Source organism: Pogona vitticeps, chromosome 4, assembly GCF_051106095.1.
Source record: "Pogona vitticeps strain Pit_001003342236 chromosome 4, PviZW2.1, whole genome shotgun sequence".
NCBI lineage: Eukaryota > Metazoa > Chordata > Lepidosauria > Squamata > Agamidae > Pogona > Pogona vitticeps.
This window is the reverse complement of record NC_135786.1, coordinates 91,881,742-91,900,635: the sequence shown is the minus strand read 5'-3', so window position 1 is coordinate 91,900,635 and position 18,894 is coordinate 91,881,742. Positions and strand designations below refer to the sequence as shown.

The window sequence follows — 18,894 nt, the reverse complement described above, 5'->3', positions numbered from 1 at the left end:
TAACAAAAGACATTAGGATTTATTTCTATTCTCCACGTTAAACTTAAATAAATCTCCCCATTAATTTTACCTGAAAACAGTCTAATGTCACTTCCGGTTATGTTCTCTTACCCGCTGGGGTAAGAAGGACCTCATTTTCATCACTCTCCTGTGACATTCAATGGCCTAGAAGGTTTTGAACCTAATCCTCCCAGTCCAACATGCTGCCCACTACACCACTCTGGCTCTTCATTTGTAACAAATCATAACTTTTCTATTTAGCCCAGGCAAAAATAGCACTTCCTGCTGCAGCAGAAGCAACAGAAGGCATATTCCTTATCTGCCTTGTAGGACAACCCTATCTGATCTATGGGGGCTTCCAAAGAGATGACTTGTTGTTCTACTAATCAAAAGACATTGTGGTGCAGTATTTCTGCAATAAGAAAGAAAAGATGGAAGAAATTTTTGGAAAATCCAGGCAAATTACAAATGGACATCAGCAATAACATCTGGATTCTCTGCAAAAGGTCATGTTTGAAGCAGGGCAGCTACCCAAGAAACACCTCATCTAAAAATAAATGCAGTGGCTATTTCACCAGTGAATGTTTTCAAAGACTGCACCAGAGTCTTATTTTGGTATTACTGCTAAAATTAGAACAGTTATTCTAATAAGATTAGCCAAGATAATCCTGCCTTTTAGACAAAAAAGACCTGAGATGGGGGTCTGTGATGGAAGCTTTCAAATCAAGCACTGTGACGGCAGAGATAATTGTTGATTCCCCATGAATCACTCACTTCAGTGAATGGGTACACACTGCAGAGGGTGGATGAAAACTGCAAACATGCCACTGCTTTTAAAAATTACTTTTCAACAAACATCAGAGCCCCAAGTCAGCACTGCCCCAAGCTCCCTGTCATTTTCTGTTTGCTTATTAGTTATGCATTAGCAGCATTTACATGCTGCCTTTCCTCAAATAAGTTCAATGTGATATAAACGGCTCTCTTCCTAACTTTATCCCAAATACAACCTTGTGAGGCAAGCCAGGCAGAAGGAGAGTGGCTGTTCCAAGGCCACTCAGTGAGTTGCACAGCTACCCTGTTTCCCTGAAAATAAGATCTAACCTGAAAATAAGCCCTAGTAAGATTTTTCAGGATGCTTGTAATATAAGCCCTACCCCCAAAATAAGCCCTATTTAAGTGAAAGCCCGCCCTCCACCATTGTGCAGCAACCAGAAGAAGATGATGCGATTGTATTTGAATACATGTAGATTGTTGTACATGAAAAAAATAAAACATCCCCTGAAAATAAGACCCTGTCTTGTTTTTGGGGAAACAGGGTAAGTATAGACTTGAACCAGGCCACAACACTAGGTCCTAGGCATTGATCCTTCTATCATTGAATTCAGTGGTGGAGCACCTGCAGTTTCAAAGCAACTAAAAGGATGTGACCGTTATACAACATGGTAAAAATATACAAAACTTCAACAAGCAACTGTATATATAAAAAGGTAGAGATGAGAAAAGTTTGTGTGTGCTGTTGTTTTTACTACACTTCAATTTTGGGAATTGCAGTCCCAAAAAACTGGCTGGATAGCTCAGTGAGTTATGATTACCTGACTGCAGAGCCAAGTGTTAGGATTTCAGTTTTCCACTGTGCATCCCAGGAGAACAGCCAGCTTGTGTGGCCATGGGCCAGCTGCACAGTCCCAGGGCACCCCCAGAAGAAGGGAATGGTCAACCACCTTCTGGGTACACTCTACCTAGAAAACTCTGGAAAGGTCACCATAACTTGGAATTTACGACAATATTATTGGTCTCAAAAAATAAGTTGTCTCATGTATGGAAATAAAAACAACATTGTATATTCAAGAGTTATCCTTTGTTAGGCAAAGGCTTGTAACTTATATCAGCCCTGTTTTGCCTACAAGCAGGTTTCAGGTTCAATTTTTGACTTCTCCAGAGAGGGCTGAGTAAGACCACAATCTTTACCACAAACTCCTCACTGAAGTGAGTCTCCCCAAGTGCACAGCTATAGCTAAACCAAATAATGAGTCTGCTTATTCAATGATACATTCCACGTTTTTTGACAAAAGAGCACATCTCAAAACCACTGCAAACAAAGATAATACTTATTCTATTGATACCTAAGAAGAGAACCCTGGGGAATCCCTAGCAAAGCAACATTCTGAAAGACAACTTGTATTATTAGTTATCCAATTACCTTTCTTCATCTCGGAGCCAGACTGGACTTGGGGATATCTGATTTTCAAAGTATTTGGATGCTCTGTAACAGAAGTTGCTGCAAAAACACTGCCACCCAAAAAAACAAAAAAAAGAAAAAGAAAAGGAAAAGGAAAAACTATTACTTCCTTACCTTAACAAAACAGATGCATAAACAGACTGATTCTTCGCATGTAACCAAGTAACACATCAAGCACAGGGTCTGAAAGATTTAAAGGCCAATTCCTAAACGCTGAAAGCCAGAATGATAATGAGAGGAAAAACAGACTCATTTTTGTAGAAACAGGCACGCTTCCCAAGTAGAGATGGGCACGAATTTCGGTTCGGAGGTTTGTGCTAGTTTGTGCGTGCAGCACGAAAGGTGCCACACTTTCCTTTCCTCCACCTCCCTGGCCAATGACCCACTCCCTAGTCGGAGAGCACTCCTCTCCTCCTCCTCTTCAGCTGTTCAAACAGTCCCCGGCAAGAGTATGGGTTTGCTTCTCCTGCCTCCTTGTCTAAGCGGGCGATTCACCAAGGAGGTAGGACAGAGAAGCCTGTGTCCCCGCCAGAGACTGGTCAAACAGCCAAAGAGGAGGAGGAGAGGATCGCACATCAGCTGGTTAACGGGGCATCCAGCTGAGAGGCAGGGGAAGGGAACACAGGGCTCCTGTTGGTGCCACATATACGAACCAGCACAAACCTCCAAACCGAGGTTGGTGTCCATCTCTATTCCTGAGGCTCAGTTTAGATCAGTAGTGCTCAGCCTTGTTTGTGCTGGCTAGGATTTCTGGGAGTTGTCATCTAAGAACATCTGGGAAGCCAAGGTTGGCGGCCACTGCTTTGGATAGTGATTGGCAATCACCTCAAGGTAGAAAACACCTGAATAAAATATTTTCTTAAAAGAATCAAAACTTTTCTCATAGCTGCAATTTACCCGCTCATCCACTGACCCATTTGTATGCCACTAAAACCCTTTATTGTGTGCCTGCAGCAATCCTTCCCTCCATTCTCTTACCTTTACCTCAGCTTCTGTATATACAGCAATAAGGACAGAAATCATTTCTCTCTCTCTCTTCCCATGTCCCTTGTTCTTCCTTCCTAGCACATGGAATGTTTGGAAATGTACTTTTTCTAGGGGCTATCAGTGTCACTGAGCATGTTGGGAAAACAACATATCCCAGGATAACCGAAGAGGCCTCTCTTCACATCACTCGGCAGCAGCTGACCAGATGCAAAAGAACTTCTTCTCTGGCTTGGAGTTCCACTCCAGTCATTAAATTACAGTGTCTACACACGCTCAGCTCAACAAATCACAATCAACCAGAAATAAAAACTAACTCCACTTCCTGATATTAAGAGCTGCTTATATGAAGTGGCTTTGAACTGCTGAAGTCTCTGTTTGCTCAAGCCAAGGTGCAGCCACAAACAGCACCTCTCATCATAAAACATGGGCAGTACATCATCATCACCTTTAGAGCTTTTTGTGATTTTGAACCAAGTTATTGAAAAACAAGAATAACATGAAGCCATAGTTTTTGAGACAGCTTTTAAACTTACTTTTCTTTCTGTAATGTCATAAACCTTGTTCGTTTTTGTAGAAATTTGGTACCTTTGTTTCAGAACCTGAAATAAAACAATCACAAAAAAGAAGCATAGTTCCAGCAACCAGTAAAGCGTTCACATCTGGAATCACTTATCAAACAGTCACATTACTTCAACTACACATTTTAGGTTGATTTCTGACAGTTCGGTTTACATTTGACAGGAACAACGTTCTAGGATATTTTTCAAGTATGTATACGAACAGTACTCTTCCCATCACCTTCCACTCTAGTACGGCATTTATCATGTTGCTCCTGCTGCTTTTTGCTATTTTATCCACACTTTGTCATTTTAACATGTTTCCATTTGTTGCTCGGGTGCTATTTTGGGCTCCTTTTTTAAGGAGAAGAGGTAATACAGGTGTCTTGGGCTTTCTTGGACTTTTTTTCCGCAACTACACAAATTCAATTAAAAACTACATATGTGCCTTGTCTATAAGGTCTAACAAAATTCTCCTCCTGGATAGAATTAACGAAGAACATTTGGAGAGGGGCCACACCTGCACCATTTGACATTCAGAATCCCCCATGTAAAAATACTAAAATGAGAATTTATGCTGATTTGTTTGGATATGAAATAATACAAAGCACAGATAACCATTTATTTTAAAATGCTGTCTACTGATGTATGTATGACTTTGCAATCCTAGGATTTCTGTCATTGTCCTCATACAGTGTCTGCTCTTATGGTATTTAGTAAGATATTCTTTTTAAATCACCAGACATTTAAGGTTCCAACACAGATGTTTTCCCTGCAATTAATTCAGTTTTTCTTATTACTGAGTTCTTGCCAAACAGAACAAATGTTACCATTCCTATTAATGCAGAGGTGTTATAATTTGTTTCTATAGCTGAAAACTTTATGAAAAGCATTCCAGTCAGAAAAGGGGTAACAGGTTTATGAAAACTGATTTTACATTAGAGATAAACATTGGGGATACTGACTTCAGGGATGAACTTTGAAGGTACTACTGTAAGAAAGTTGGACAGATGGGCATCAAAGAAAAGACCAATATTCTGGTCCAGTCATTAAACAATATAGAATCAATTTTGATTGGAGAAATACAACATCCTAGCAAGACATAGAAACGTTTTGGGCTTGCTACTTGCTTTCAAGATTGAGAAAAAGGAAGTTATATTTCCTGAGTAGGAGAGTTCCCAGTTAGATTTTTGTTTCGACTCCAGCATTCCTCTCTGAAGTTTTGAATATGCTTACCTCCTAGAAGAAAACATTTTTTCTTTTGAATTCAACTTTGTTGTTAAGCTTTATGGTAGGCATTTCTTATTCTGTTGGCTTGATTTTTCCAATTTTGGAGAACTGTTTAATAAAATTGTTTTCTAAACCTTTTCTTGGAGAATAGTTCTACCCTTTTTGGAAATTTTTGACAGAGCTCTTCAATAATCTTGGATTTTAGAATGAGTGATCTCTCTCTTTAATTAACCATATTCTCTTTTCAATTAACCATTATTTAACAACAGTCCCGAGCCATGTATATGATTAAACTAAATGGTTAAACTTCATTGCAGTTTATTGAAACAAACCAGCTTCATTAAATCAAGGTTTAAAGTTTGAACAGTTTTGTAAACCTTAGATCAAAAAAACCTCTCTCACACACATACCCCAGTTCAGACAGAAGGCTGAGGGTAGGACTGCAGCCTTAGCTGTGGAACTAAGTGGCCTTGTGCAAATTACTACCAGTGAGCACAGACAGCCATGGACTTCCTTCCATGCACCAGTAACACTCCATGTACAAAATTTAGATTTTTTAAAAAATGTGTTTTAAAATGTATTTAAAACTATTTTTAATCTTGATCAATGTTTAATACGTTTTTAATATATAGTTTTGTACAGTATTTTAATTTATGATTATGGTTTTAATCATTATGAGTTGCCTTGGGTCCCCTATGGGGAAAAAGTGGAACAACAACAACAACAACAACAACAACAACAACAACAACAACAACAACAACAACAACAACAACAACAACAACGGTAGTAGTAAACACTATTCCTCACTTTCAAATTTTAACACAAAGATATAGAGGAAAGAAACAAAAGGAAGGTATTGGACATCTCTGTGGAAGTAATACATTCCGGATGCAAGAAAATGCAGGAAAAGCAACAACAGTGCACTGTTCATAGAGTCTTACATTCTGTAGCCTATTTTGACATATGGGGTAGCCACACAATTTGATGATGGATCGCTCTTCCACAACATCCTTATAGTGAGCAGGTGTTATGAGCTTCCCCTGAAATTATGAAACACACACACATTCTCAAAACTTGACAATAAATGAACTGCTTAGAACTTAGCATAGACAAAAAAGACTGAGTACCCAAACAGCATAAAATTAAGCAAAGAATACAAACGGCAAACAGTGAAAAGAGGATATCTTTTAAAATCCATTGGTAAAGGGTTTTTTTAAAATGAAAACAAAACATTACATTATTGTTCCAAGCAAATTTCAATCTGGGGAGCTTGGGCTCAGAAGCCTTTCAAACTTACAAATGAATATGCTTGCTCAGAAGGCTGGTGGAGCGAAGGTATTATTAAGTGTTGTGCTGCAGCAATCTGGATACCCAGTGTGGTGTAGTGGATAGAGTGATGGACTAGGACATAGGAGGCCTGGGTTTGAATCCCACTTAGCCATGGAAGGTCACTAGGGGTGTGGAACTGATAAAAACACTCCTTAAATATCTCAGTTACCTTGAAAGCCTTGATAGGGTTGCTGTAAGCTGTTTTTGACTTGATAGCACATAACAACATTACCAGCAAGTTCAAACTTCTTCCAGTGTGAGGAGGTCTGGATTGAAACAATGGCCAAAATTCTGTTGCTTAGTGCAATAAATCATACTAGAGTAAGTCCACTGAATCAATGGGGCTTTGTGAGTCAACTCATCTGTAAGTTCCATTGATTCAAATGGTTCTACTGCAACTGTGGTTTACTTTAGCATTTCGACCAATGAAATTTTTGTATGTGCTAACTGACTAATACTTTAAAGAGTTGTATGATTAAGCACTTCCCTTAATATATGCAGAAGCAACTAGATGGGCATTTGTCCCACTCTGTGCCATGTTCCTCCTTGTTCCTTTTGTTATTTATTCAATTAACTGCTTGATATGAGCATTAACTTTGGAGGGTGTAGATGATACATTCAGTTCTGTCAGCAAGGATTGTGGTTTTCTTAAATAACACTTTTATTTGCATTAAGTTGTCTTGCTTTTGGCTCATATGATCACAAATTCAATAATCACAAATTCACTGCTCAAACAGTGGCTCTGAATGACCAAATGCACTGGTCATTCAGAGCCACTGTTTGAGCATGTCCAGATTACGTCACTGATGGGGTGTGGTATGGGGTGAACCCTGCTCTCTCCTTCAAGTACTATACTGATTCAGTATTGGTTCAAATGCTTGCCCCGCATTTTGTCAATACAGCGCTATTTCACTTGTAAACTATTTTTTTAATGGAAGGAATCAGGATGCCTGGTTGTAGGCTTAAAGGGACAAGGCTGAAACACACAAACCTACAATGAACATGAGCACGTTAATGACTATTTGGTTCTAATAGGTCATGAACAGGGTTGTAGCCTACTTTAGTGACAGAGAACCTTTGACCCTTTTGGATGGTTTGCTGAGAACTAAAACCCTAGAGTCCACAGCAACCATGGCCAGTGGTGAGAAACTGTAGTCTAAAACAGTGGCTCCCAGCCTTGGGTGACCCAGGTGCTCTTGGACTGCAACTCCCTGAAACTCCGGCCAGAACAGCCGGTGGTGAAGGCTTCTGGGAATTGCAGTCTAAGAACACCTGGATTACCCAAAGTTGGGAACCACTGGTCTAAAACATCTGATGGTCAAAGTTTCACTAGATGCATAATAAGTGAAATGGACACAGGGAGACTTAGTGCTAGGCGAACACAGATAAACACAGTACACTTTTTCTGAACAAGAAATGTTACCAAGATAATGTGGCACAAGATAATGTCCTTTTTCAACAACGAAACGGAATGTTAAAACTATGAACGTCATTTGTCATAACATTTACTAAAAGAGGACATACACAATCTAAGAGGAAGTCTTCGGTGATACCATCTTCCAAGAGGCATTCAACGACTTGCAAGGCTTTTCGCTCACACTCTATCTTCTTTCTGATAGCAGCTTCAAGACCTGCTTTCCTACAAGAGAATGAGTATTTAGCTGTATGGATATGTTTGGCAACTCATACGGTAGAAAGAAAACTATGCCCGAAACCAGGGCTAGCCCGAGACAATTTGCTGTCTGAAGTAGAGAACAAAGTGGTACCCTCTCTTATTTGTGTAGTTTAGGAAGTTGAGAATAGACTCTGTGGCATACATAGTCTTCAAACAGAACAGAACTGCAGGCACGCTGCCACTGCTGCCTGCTGCTAAGGCGGTTATTTCATTTTGTTTAATGGTAGGACTGGCTCTCTTTTGTAATTCAAAATAATTCCATATGCTTCCTTTTCTTTTTAATTGCATTAAAAGTAGAGAAGGGGGTATTCACATTTGTATACAAATATCCATGTGCAGCTGGAGTTAGCATCCCCTCACACGTACGTCCGCCAGTGACGACAAGTGCTCCAAAGCACCACTCGGCAGCCTTGCAGGGAGGCTCGTCCTCCCTCCCTCTGCCAGGAGTGGCTAGATGACCGGGAAGAGAACAGTGTTTGGGAGTGATTGGAAGGATGAGCAGAGCCAGCAGTGGTGGCAGATGTGTGAGTGGACAGTCCAGCCCCAGGGGCCGGACCCTTGTTAACTCTAGCGGTGGAGAGATATTCATATATGAATACCCCCTTCTCTAATTTAAAGTCTTGCACATCTCTAACATTTATCGTCAGAGCACATGTATATCTGTGAGAAATATTGACACGGATCTCAAAAGTGACCCTCCAATAAATATGTTCCAGGATCAGGCATGTTTTACCAAAAATTAGTCTTGTGTAAGGCTAGTAGATATAAATTTCCCTAAATTTCCATTTTTTTTCCAGGGGAAAAACACACTTAGAAGTTTTTTTCATTTTATGTTTTCTTATTATAAGAACTCTGGTGTTCTTTAGAGATGTAAAATTTCTGAAAACTTCCATGTTTTTCAAAAAAAATACGGACATTTTCTGAAATTTTATATCTCTAAAGGCCAGGGGTTGCGAGGGCTTTATAAAACAACAGTTTTCTATCCACTGTTGCTACTATAAATATTTCTTGTCTGCTTATATATCTCTCTGTGAAATGACTACTGAAATATCTACAAAGTACAATCTTAAACAAAACATCAATCCAAGTAAATTTTGCCATATAATATGAAAAACTATGATACCTTTGTGCAGCATCTTCATTTTTCAAACTGGACTGCTTATTTCCTAATAATAAAAATAAATAAAAATTAAAAATTAAAAGTCACATAAAATAGTCTTATACAATGTTCCTGTTGTGGGTTTTCCAAATTTAGAGGAAGACACATTTTACTTGTACAACATCTACCATATTCTCCCGAAAGGTCTGCTTTAGTACGGTATATTTTGAGTTTTGGATACCACCCTTTATCAGTGGAATGTCTCACTCAAAGCATGCTATAAATTAGAATGATAATAAAATATGTTTTGAAAGGGAAGATCCATATAATTACAACTGACAATAGTAAGGAAAATAAGACAATGAATATTACATAAGCACCTCTTAAAGAACCTGATCACATCATTTGTCTTTAACTGCATGCCTAATTTAAGGCTTACAATTACTAGCTATAAATGAATGTCTACATGTTTTGGTCTCTCCAAAATTGTACTATGAACACTTACTCAAGACTGTGCCATTCAAGAAGACTCTCAGTGAGGTCTGGACAGCGTTCTGATTTTGAGATCATTTACGTAGACATGCTTAGGATAGTTAATTTGTGGTGAAGGTATGTCCTGCGTCCTTCTTACCAACAACTCAGCTTCCTTGAATAATAAAGGTTTTTTACAATTCCAGTTAACCTCTTATTTTAGCAAGACCCTCTCAGTTATGTGAGAAACTCTTTAATGTTCATAGCTATCTGAGAAACAGAATCCAGCATTTTTTTTCATCATGAACTTTGTAAGCTGAAATGCTGTACCTTTTGAATTTCTGCCTGCCATGCAGCTGCAAAAAGAAAAGAAAAGGGCTGATAACTAACTCCCTAATGTGTATTCAGGGCTTCAGGCTCAGTTACTGTTTATCTTTATTTATATTTAAAATATTTTTACTTTGACTTTCTCCTTGAAAAGAACCCAAGGCAGCTTACAACACCGAAAGATGATATTTGAAGTTGAAAACAATGAGTATAATGGTGGTTAACTTCATTAAAAGATAATATTTAATATTTAAAGCTAAGAGCAAGGAATAATGAGGCATCTTCCATCATTAAAAGACAATATTACAGCTAAAAACAATAGGTATACTAATGCTGTTTTTAAAAAATAGAACTGGAAAATACAAAAATGGAAAACACAAGTTACACACACAAAAAACTCAGTTAATACAGTAATACATAACAATCCATCTAAAAAACTCACACAGGTAGCTAATTACTGAGGGGCTTACTTGAAGAGAAAGGTATTTGCCTGCTTGCGGAAGGACAGCAAAGATGGGGCCAGCCTAGTTTCCTGTGGGAGGGAGTTCCAAAGTCTGGAACCAGCAACAGAGAAGGCCCTCTCCCGTGTCCCCATCAGATGCATCTGTGAAGGTGGTGGGACCAAGAGAAAGCCTTCTGCTTATGATTTTAACAGCCAAGTTGGCTCATAATGGGAAATACGGTCTTTGAGGTAGATTGGACCTGGGCCATTTAGGGTTTTATGGATTAAAACCAGCTCTTTCAATTTTGCCCAGAAACTAATCAGCAACCAGTAGAGCAGCCTGTAACAGGGAGGTTATGTGCTCCCTGTAAGCAGCCCCAGTCAGCCATCTGGCTGCTGCATTTTGGACCCGCTGAAGTTTCCTGACACTTTCCATTGGCAGCCCCACATAGAGCATGTCACAGTAATCCAGCCGGGAACCAACTAGGGCATGTGTCACAGTGGCCAGATCAGATCTCTCAAGAAATGGGACATAGCTGGTGCACTAGTTTCAATTGTGCAAATGCACTCCTGGCAATCACTGATATCTGGGCATCCAGGTTCAGGGAAGAATCCAGGAGTACCCCTAAGCTGTGCACCTGTTTTTTCAATGGGAGTGTTCAGATGAATTCCAGTAACTGAGGAACAGGGCACAAAACAAAAGCCACTTATAATTGTTATTTGTGAAGGCAAGAGGCGAAGGGGACGACAGAGGACGAGATGGCTGGACAGTGTCACCGAAGCTACCAACATGAATTTGACCCAACGCCGGGAGGCAGTGGAAGACAGGAGGGCCTGGCGTGCTCTGGTCCATGGGGTCACGAGGAGTCGGACACGACTTAATGACTAAACAACAACAAAAAATTAAAAAGCTCAGTTCCACTGATTTCTGTGGAACTTACAAATAAATTGGAAGAGGGCCACATCAATAGAACAATCCTACTAATATATACGCTCAGGTTCACTTTCGTTCATTCGTGGTGCTTTGTCATCATTGTCACATACTGTCATGATCCTTTTGGCTTGTGGAGACCTTAACAGGAGTTTTCAAGGTACAGTACTGTATATGAGACATTCAAGGACTGGATTCACCTCTGTCACTCCCCAATGAGTGCCCAGGGCTGAGTGGAGAATTTGAACCCAAGTCTCCTGAATTCTCCTCTGACACTCGAGCCACGACACCACGTTGGACTTTAATGGTGCTTCCTTCCAGTAAGTATGGTTAGATCGGAAGCCTGAAACTTCAGGCATCTGAAATCTTGAACTCAGACCCCCCCAAAAGCTTGACTCAGGAAATAAATCGCACGGATTTTCAATGGAAATGACCTCCAGTAAATGTGATTAAGAACCACTGTGACAGCTCTTAGTACTACAAACACACATCTTTCCTAGGGTAACTTTCAGTGCAAGAAGCAACACAGATCTTGCACGGGACCGCACCCCATGTGGAATCTGGGGTGAAAAAAATCCCCTCTGGGTATCAGCCTTGGAGCACTGACACTGACGGAGTTAACTGCGCGACTTACTCCCGAGGAAGTACAAACGCGGGGTCATCTTTCCCAAACGGCGGTTTCCCTCCACCTCCTTCTCTCCTTCACCCGCGAACTCCCACTAACCCCACCCCTCCAGAAGCAAGGATTGGTTTAGCCTCCCCGCTTGTTCCTGAGACAAAGGAAGGGCCCATGGAAAGAGAAAGGGGGGGGGAGCGCGAGACGCCCCGCCACCCGGTCTTTACCTGGGCGTCTGCGGGGATTTCTGGTCTTGCTGCCGCCGCCTGGCGCTTTCTCTTCCGCCATCATCCTGTCGTCTCTGACCTCTCACCCGTCTGCGGGGAGGCGGAGCGGCGGCCGAGGGGGCGGGGGCCGGAGGGAGTCATGAGGCTGCGGGGGTAAGGCCGGCCAGGAGCGGGCTGGCGGCGGAGGTAAGTCGGCAGCGGGGCGGCGTGCGCGCGTCCTCTTTTTTTTGCCCTCCCAATTGCCGGGTGTGGGGTGGCTTTCGGAGACCGGCGGGTAGCCCCGTCCTTGTTTACACCCTTCGTAGCAATTTAGTCCTTTTCCTCCCACCACCACCTTTTGCGTTCCCTGAAGCCTTTCAACCAGCTCGGAGGGAAGGATGATCAGGTCCTCCCAGTGAAAGAAAGCATTGAGCGGGGTTAGTACAGTATCTGGTTCCCAACCAAGAGGTCTGAGCGTCTTCCTGGGGTGACGTTTGTAAATAAAAAGCGGTGCCCCCGAGCATGTGCAAAGTGACATTCTTTTTTTTACCGCTGCGCCACCCAAGGGGCGCGTTCCGGCGGCCGGACTGAAATTCGGCTTGTGCTCTTTTCCTTCTTCATCTTCAGAGGTATAAGAGCCAAAAAGCGATGATGTTTACTTCATACCTTCTCCAAACTCCTTCCAAACCTATGTGCAGTGTCTCCGTTTCCTTACAAGCGGAGTTATGTGTACTTCTCAGTCTGCATAGAAATGAAACTCTCACCTATTTTTTACATTTTTTTTCTTGACAATAATAATTTGGCTAAGGTAAAGCAAGATTAAAGTGTACATTTAAATATATTAATAAATAGGAAACACTTAAAAACATTTTGAAAGTCACGGTTGGTTCATCATTGCATTCAGTACAACTTCTAATGCAATATGCTTAATAGTCTACTGTGAGACAATTAACCATACTTAATTGGAATGTCTTCTTTAATTCCCCCTAAATTAGACTTCCCCTGGAAACCTTCCGGCAGGAGAGCACTTTTGGACTTCTGATAAATCTTGCAGAAAGTTGAGTCCTGGTTTCTGAAGCAAGGGCAGTGATATTACTAGGCTCCTGACCTCTCCCTTTTTAATTTGCAGTCCAGTCAAGAAGGAGAAATAATTAACCCTTGTTATTAATTATGCAATTATAGAAATACTCGTGTGCTCTGTTTTAACAGAATGGAGACAAGCCTCCAAGGGACTTGCAAAGGGAAATTCAACACAGAAGAACAACAGAAGAGAGACAAAATAGGGAGAATATAGATATTTAAAGTATTTTTATTCCACCTTTTCCGTAAAAAGGAACCTAGGTGGCTTACATAAATTGAAAGACAATATTTAAAGCTAAAAACAATGAGTATAGAAAGACAACTTACATCATTAAAAGGCAGTGTTTAAAGCTGAAAACTCTTAAGTGCAGAAAGGAATAAACAAAGATCACTCTGAGAAATGGGGAACACAAGCAATACTAAAAACACAATCCAAGCAGAGTCAGATATAGGCCTCATTTAAACCCTACTTAGTTTAAATTTTTAAAAAAGTTTTACAATTTTCCCCCTTGCCATGCCTGAAAAACTTGGAAGTTGGTGTTTTCGCTTCATAAGGCACATATGCTATAATCCATATTATGACTGTCACATAATAATGTTCCCATGCCTGTTCTGGAATATTCCACACAGCAAATTTCAGACCCTTGCGGACTGCATTTGTGGATTGTTCATAGCAGGTATTTTAATGGACCAAGAGTAGAACAGCCACTTTTGTACTGGCCTATTACCACTACTGATGGCTGTTAAATGTGGAAGTATATAATGGAGAAACTGCTGGATGCAGCTATACCAGCTGTCAGTGATTGAGAGGTGGGGGGCAGGCAAAGCTTAAAATGCAGTATATGGGTTGCTATGTCTGGCCAAATATATCACATCCAGGATAAGGCAACGTATGAAGAGTCTGACATGGTATAAAGCAGTTTCAAGATTCAGCCAATTTTGATACAGCATCTCATTCAAATCCCCTTCCCTTTTTTCAAAATTTGCAGTTAGAGTTTGGTAATCTGAAAACAATGGCAGAAGAAGAACTTCAAGCCATAATACAAAGATGTGTAAGTAACTTGCTTGCTTGTTAAACCAGATCAGTGAGCGGGATATGTTAAATTTGATTTTCTTCAGATACGTTAATACAGTAAATAAAGTCTCTGTTCTCTTACTCCTGATTTGGAACTGTTGACGCAACACTTGCTATTTTGTCCAGTGGGGGGGGATTGTTTTTTAAATCAGATTTATTAAAAGATCCTTCTAAATGAAGACAGCTTAAATGAAGTAATCAGAGGCAGGTTTCTAGAGTTTATCTTTAAGAAACATGTTCACTTTAATATGCAATTGGTATTGTGTTGTAAAGTTAAGGTAGCCTGTTCATAATTTTGTGTATCTTATGAATAATAATAGAAAAATTATGTTCTTATAGCAAATTTTAGATGAGGAGGATTTTAAAGGGGAGGACTTCAATCTTTTTCAAGTTGCCGGACAGAAGTGCTTGGATGAAGGGTATATAACTAAAATACTGGAAGTTGTCCAAAATGAGAAAAATGCGGTGAGTTAAAACTACCTATTTGTCTTTAACCCTCTCATTAGTCTTGTTCAAACCTATAGGAGTTGAAAGAAGCTACAAACATTTGTGCTGTATCTGCAGTTGTTTTTGGAAACAGTTTAAAATTGTGACTTGACTACCGTGTTTCTCCGATAATAAGACCTATCCCGAAAATAAGCCCTCCCCTTACTGTGTAACATTCCTCTAAAATAAGCCCTCCCCCGAAAATAAGCCCTATTGAGATTGATTTTTGCGCCACGCCATCCCATTACCGGGCAGCGAAAGCAGGGCAGGCGGGCGAGGGCAGGCGGGGCGGCGGTGGGCGCGGTCTTGACAAGAAAGGCGCGCCTGGGCGAGAGAAAGCATGGACCGCCGGGGCCAGCCTTCCAGCTCCCGGGAGCAGCAGCAACAGCAGCAGGAGCCGGACGGCTCCACAAGAGGAATTGCCGGCTTCCCATAGTGAACAGGGGCGGCAGGAGATTCCTTCCTCCCCCCCCCGCCCACCTCACCCTCTGGCTGGCTTCCAAAGGACCAACAAGGGCGGCGGAGCCTCTTCGCCCCGCCGGTGGTGACCAGTGGGCGGAGAGAAAGGCCGCCGGCCAGTCGGGTGGGTGAAAGATGGGGCTTCCTTTTTGTGACATCACCCTCTCCCCCCTCAGGAAAGCTGCTCCACCCCCTCCCTCATTGCCGAGGTGCCCCCCAGAGTCCCTGGCCCGCAGCTCCCACCCTTCCAACCACCCTCCCGCCGGCGAGGCTGCTTCTGCCGCGGCCGCCCCAAACCGGCGCTTGCCGGCGATGGACTCACCACGAGGAGGCTAGAGACAAGGGTGACGCCTCGGGAGGCCCGGGGGAAGGCAGGCACGGCGGCCCCCATGGCTGCCACTGGGGGCTGAGCAAAGGCGTCTCTGGGCAGCGGCAGCCGGAGGCCCCTACCGAGCCATGGGGACCGGGAGCTGAGAGGGGCGCGCCTGACCCACCACCGCCGGGGGAGGAGCTGCTGCCCATCTAGCAGCCCCACCGTCCCATTGCCGGGCAGCGAAAGGAGGGCAGGCGGGGTGGCAGCGGGTGCAGGCTCGGCAAGAAAGGCGCGCCTGGGCGAGAGAAAGCGCGGACCGGCCGGGCCAGCCTTCCAGCTCCCGGGAGCAGCAGCAGCAACAACAGCAGGAGCCGGCCGGCTCCGCAAGAGGAATTGCCGGCTTCCCATAGCGAGCAGGGGCGGCAGGAGATTCCTTCCTCCCCCCGCCCACCTCACCCTCCGGCTGGCTTCCGAAGGACCAACAAGGGCGAGATGAGTGCTGTCAATGTTCATTAAAATAAGCCCTCCCCTGAAAATAAGCCCTCTGGTGTTTTTCTTTCCCCAAAAAATAATAAGACAGTGTCTTATTATCGGAGAAACACGGTAGTATTAGCCCAGAGTAGACCTTTGGTCTAGATGGGTGGGGTATAAATCTAAATTAAAAAATAATTAAAACGTTGAAGCAGGTATTTGTCCAGTAAACTAGATGTCTGGGTAATGTTATGGGATGGCAAGGCATTCTTTTATGTGCCTTTTAGACAATGGCTCGGCTTACACTTAATGTTAAGCTAGGATGTAATACTTCGCTGAGGCACTCGGTGAACCTTGACCTTACATGCTTCCCCACGCAGGCTCCCTTTACTTGCCATTTTGATTGCCTTCCAATGCAAGCATGGAGAACATGTGACTCTCCAGCCACTAGATCTTTACATGGGCTCCAACTTCTATTAGCCCCTAGAAAGGGATAAGGAGAGGCCATGTCATCTGGAGAACGACAAGTTTCTCATCTCTGCCCTGTAGTTTTTTTTTTTTTTCAGAAGATCTTCATTATACCTCAGGAACTGACTGAATGCAAGAGTGCTCTCGAGAGACAGAATGGATTGCATGGGTTTACTGGCTGTTAAACATAGACATCTCTCACCCCTCTATTCAGTAGGCAGGGAGCCTCTGGAATGTGCCAACACCCAACTCTTTACACAACTCCAAATCAGATCAAATTACAGAGGGTACTTATATTGAATTGGTGAAACAAGCCCTGGGGGTAGGATGGTTGCACACAATCCTTTTTCACATTCACCTCTAATCAAATTTCTAATCACTAATGAAGTCACAGGGCCCTGCTCTTTGCATTCTAATCTGATCAACAGGGCACTTCTGTTCTGCTGGCTGAGTCCTTAAGGGTAGAAAGGTTGCAGATAAGTTGCAGGAGGTGAAAAAGATACAGATGAGCTCTTTTTTTGTTTCAATACTTTTGAAGAGTCCTAAAATTCCAGGCTAGATGTCCAAGACAGGTTCTTTTACTTAAGTCAGTTTTACAAGTTGAATCGTTTTAGAATTTGGCTTGTGACATTGTAATTAATAGCCTAATACCTAAGAAAGGTATTGTTGACCTGTGGCTTTTAAAGTCTTGGCTCATGAAGCAGTATCCCTTTTTCCTTTTTATCTTGAGAAGTGTGTTTATCTTGTAAATGTAGAAAGCAAACACTTGAAAGCATTTCAAAACTATCTTCCAGGGCTTTGGAAGCCAGAGCACTAGCTACCTAAACCAAAGTGCACATGACATGACTTCTACACCTTTATCATATTGAAGAAACTTGTGCAAAGTTTCTGCAAAACTTATGCAAAAGTTTCAAATATTTTGAGTCTCATATTTTGTATGCCCAACTAGTTCACCTAACTGTGAGTTTTATGTTGATGATATAGATTTAATTAAACTTTACAGCCTGTGAGGATCTTATTTATAAAAAGAACGCAACCTAAAGTAGAGAACTTAAGAACACACAATGTTTCTGACACTGCAGTTGGAAGTGGTAAATTTCTTAGTTTAATGCTACACCAGCATTTGAACCTGTTAAGCCGAATTCTTCTTGAACTACTAGACCTATGGGCTAGAGTGCTTTAGACTGCAAGGAACACAGGAAGGGTGTCACATGATTTAATGTTCCCCATAAAATACAAATCATCCAGATAGTACATGAGATGTTAATGATTTTAGCCTAGCCTTATTCCTGATATGTCTGAAGGATATATTACTTTTTAAGTTGTGTGCAGGATTGTGGTGCGGCGTGGGGGAAGATTTCACTTATGATGTGAATCCTGTTTGGAGTCAAAAGCATGGACTAACTCATTCAGTGGGGGTGAAGCTTTACATGTATGAAGGGAGAGAGCTCTGGTGTTTATGATACATTTTGTAAACACCAGTAGGAATTGATGCGGTAGCAGTTTGGATCTAGACTTCTGCATGCACTCATTACATTCCTATTTAAAGTCTGCATCCTCCCTGTTTCTATTTAAAATGACATTTCAAACATTTTCCTCTTAACAGGCTATCGTCAAAAATATGGGCTGGAATCTTACTGGTCCACTGATCAGATGCATGCTAAAGCATGAGCAAGATGAAGTGAAGAGAAAACAAGGCATGAAAATAGTAGATAAGCTGGTAGAGGTATGTTGCCAGATCTGTCTCATCAGCTGCTTTGGGGCATTTCTTCAGGGTGTATTTTGACATTGGCTTTCAGTTGCTGTGTGGAAGGCAGGCATTTTGGGGAATTTGTTTTTAGCAAATCATATGCATAGAATGGCCTGAGGACAAGGAGAATGTTGATTATTCAGAATATCTTCCTGGATGAACTGGGGAAGGAATTTCATTGAAGAAAAAAAAAACAAAGTCAGACACAAGGGGCTGGATAAACTAGATCTGGATCTTATTTTTAAGTGCATACTTATGCATGCAGATATGCAGAATGATACCAGCTGCATTGTAGTGGATAGAATTGTGGTATAATACTCAGGATACCTGGGTTCAAATCCCTGCTTAGCTATGGAAAGTCACTGGAGAAGAAGTGTAACTGATAAAAACACTTCTCAAGTATCTCAACTTAGAAGCTGTGGGCTCATTGTAAGTCAGTTTTGACTTGATGACACATAACACATGCACAGAGTGAAGTGTGATTTCTGAGTCATATCACCTCAGATTGTGTATGGGGGTTTAAGAGGTGTAGTTCCCCCACCTAAAAAAAAAAAGCTTTCTGAATGTCGTAAACTAGAGTGTAAGGCAGAGATGGTTAGCATGATACACTTCCCAGGAAGCTTATTTACCGTTCTACATCAGCCATTCTCAACAAGGGCCCGGGCGCATTTGAAGTGGGCCAC

General features: G+C 41.9%; 2 protein-coding genes across 8 annotated transcripts in view; one reads left to right on the top strand and one right to left on the bottom strand.

Moving 5' to 3' along the window:
* RPAP2 (RNA polymerase II associated protein 2) overlaps nt 1-12,268 on the bottom strand; it is a 63,519-nt gene extending 51,251 nt beyond the window's left edge. Inside the window, exons 1-8 of one of the 7 annotated variants that reach the window (XM_078391756.1) lie at nt 12,131-12,210; nt 10,385-10,518; nt 9,141-9,183; nt 7,867-7,981; nt 6,512-6,608; nt 5,955-6,053; nt 3,760-3,825; nt 2,201-2,289 (exon numbers count right to left, since the gene is read on the bottom strand). In XM_078391756.1, coding sequence (XP_078247882.1) covers nt 2,201-2,289; nt 3,760-3,825; nt 5,955-6,053; nt 6,512-6,571 — 314 coding nt within the window. In that variant the 5' untranslated portion in view covers nt 6,572-6,608; nt 7,867-7,981; nt 9,141-9,183; nt 10,385-10,518; nt 12,131-12,210. Of the gene's footprint in view, nt 1-2,200; nt 2,290-3,759; nt 3,826-5,954; nt 6,054-6,511; nt 6,609-7,866; nt 7,982-9,140; nt 9,184-9,917; nt 9,944-10,384; nt 10,519-11,921; nt 11,985-12,130 lie in introns of those variants that run through there. The other 6 variants (XM_078391757.1, XM_020807150.3, XM_078391758.1 and 3 more) reach the window with 6 other exon arrangements.
* GLMN (glomulin, FKBP associated protein) overlaps nt 12,178-18,894 on the top strand; it is a 32,621-nt gene continuing 25,904 nt past the window's right edge. The window contains exons 1-4 of the mRNA XM_020807146.3: nt 12,178-12,316; nt 14,179-14,241; nt 14,604-14,729; nt 18,068-18,187. Coding sequence (XP_020662805.3) covers nt 14,203-14,241; nt 14,604-14,729; nt 18,068-18,187 — 285 coding nt within the window. The 5' untranslated portion in view covers nt 12,178-12,316; nt 14,179-14,202. The remainder of the gene's footprint in view (nt 12,317-14,178; nt 14,242-14,603; nt 14,730-18,067; nt 18,188-18,894) is intronic.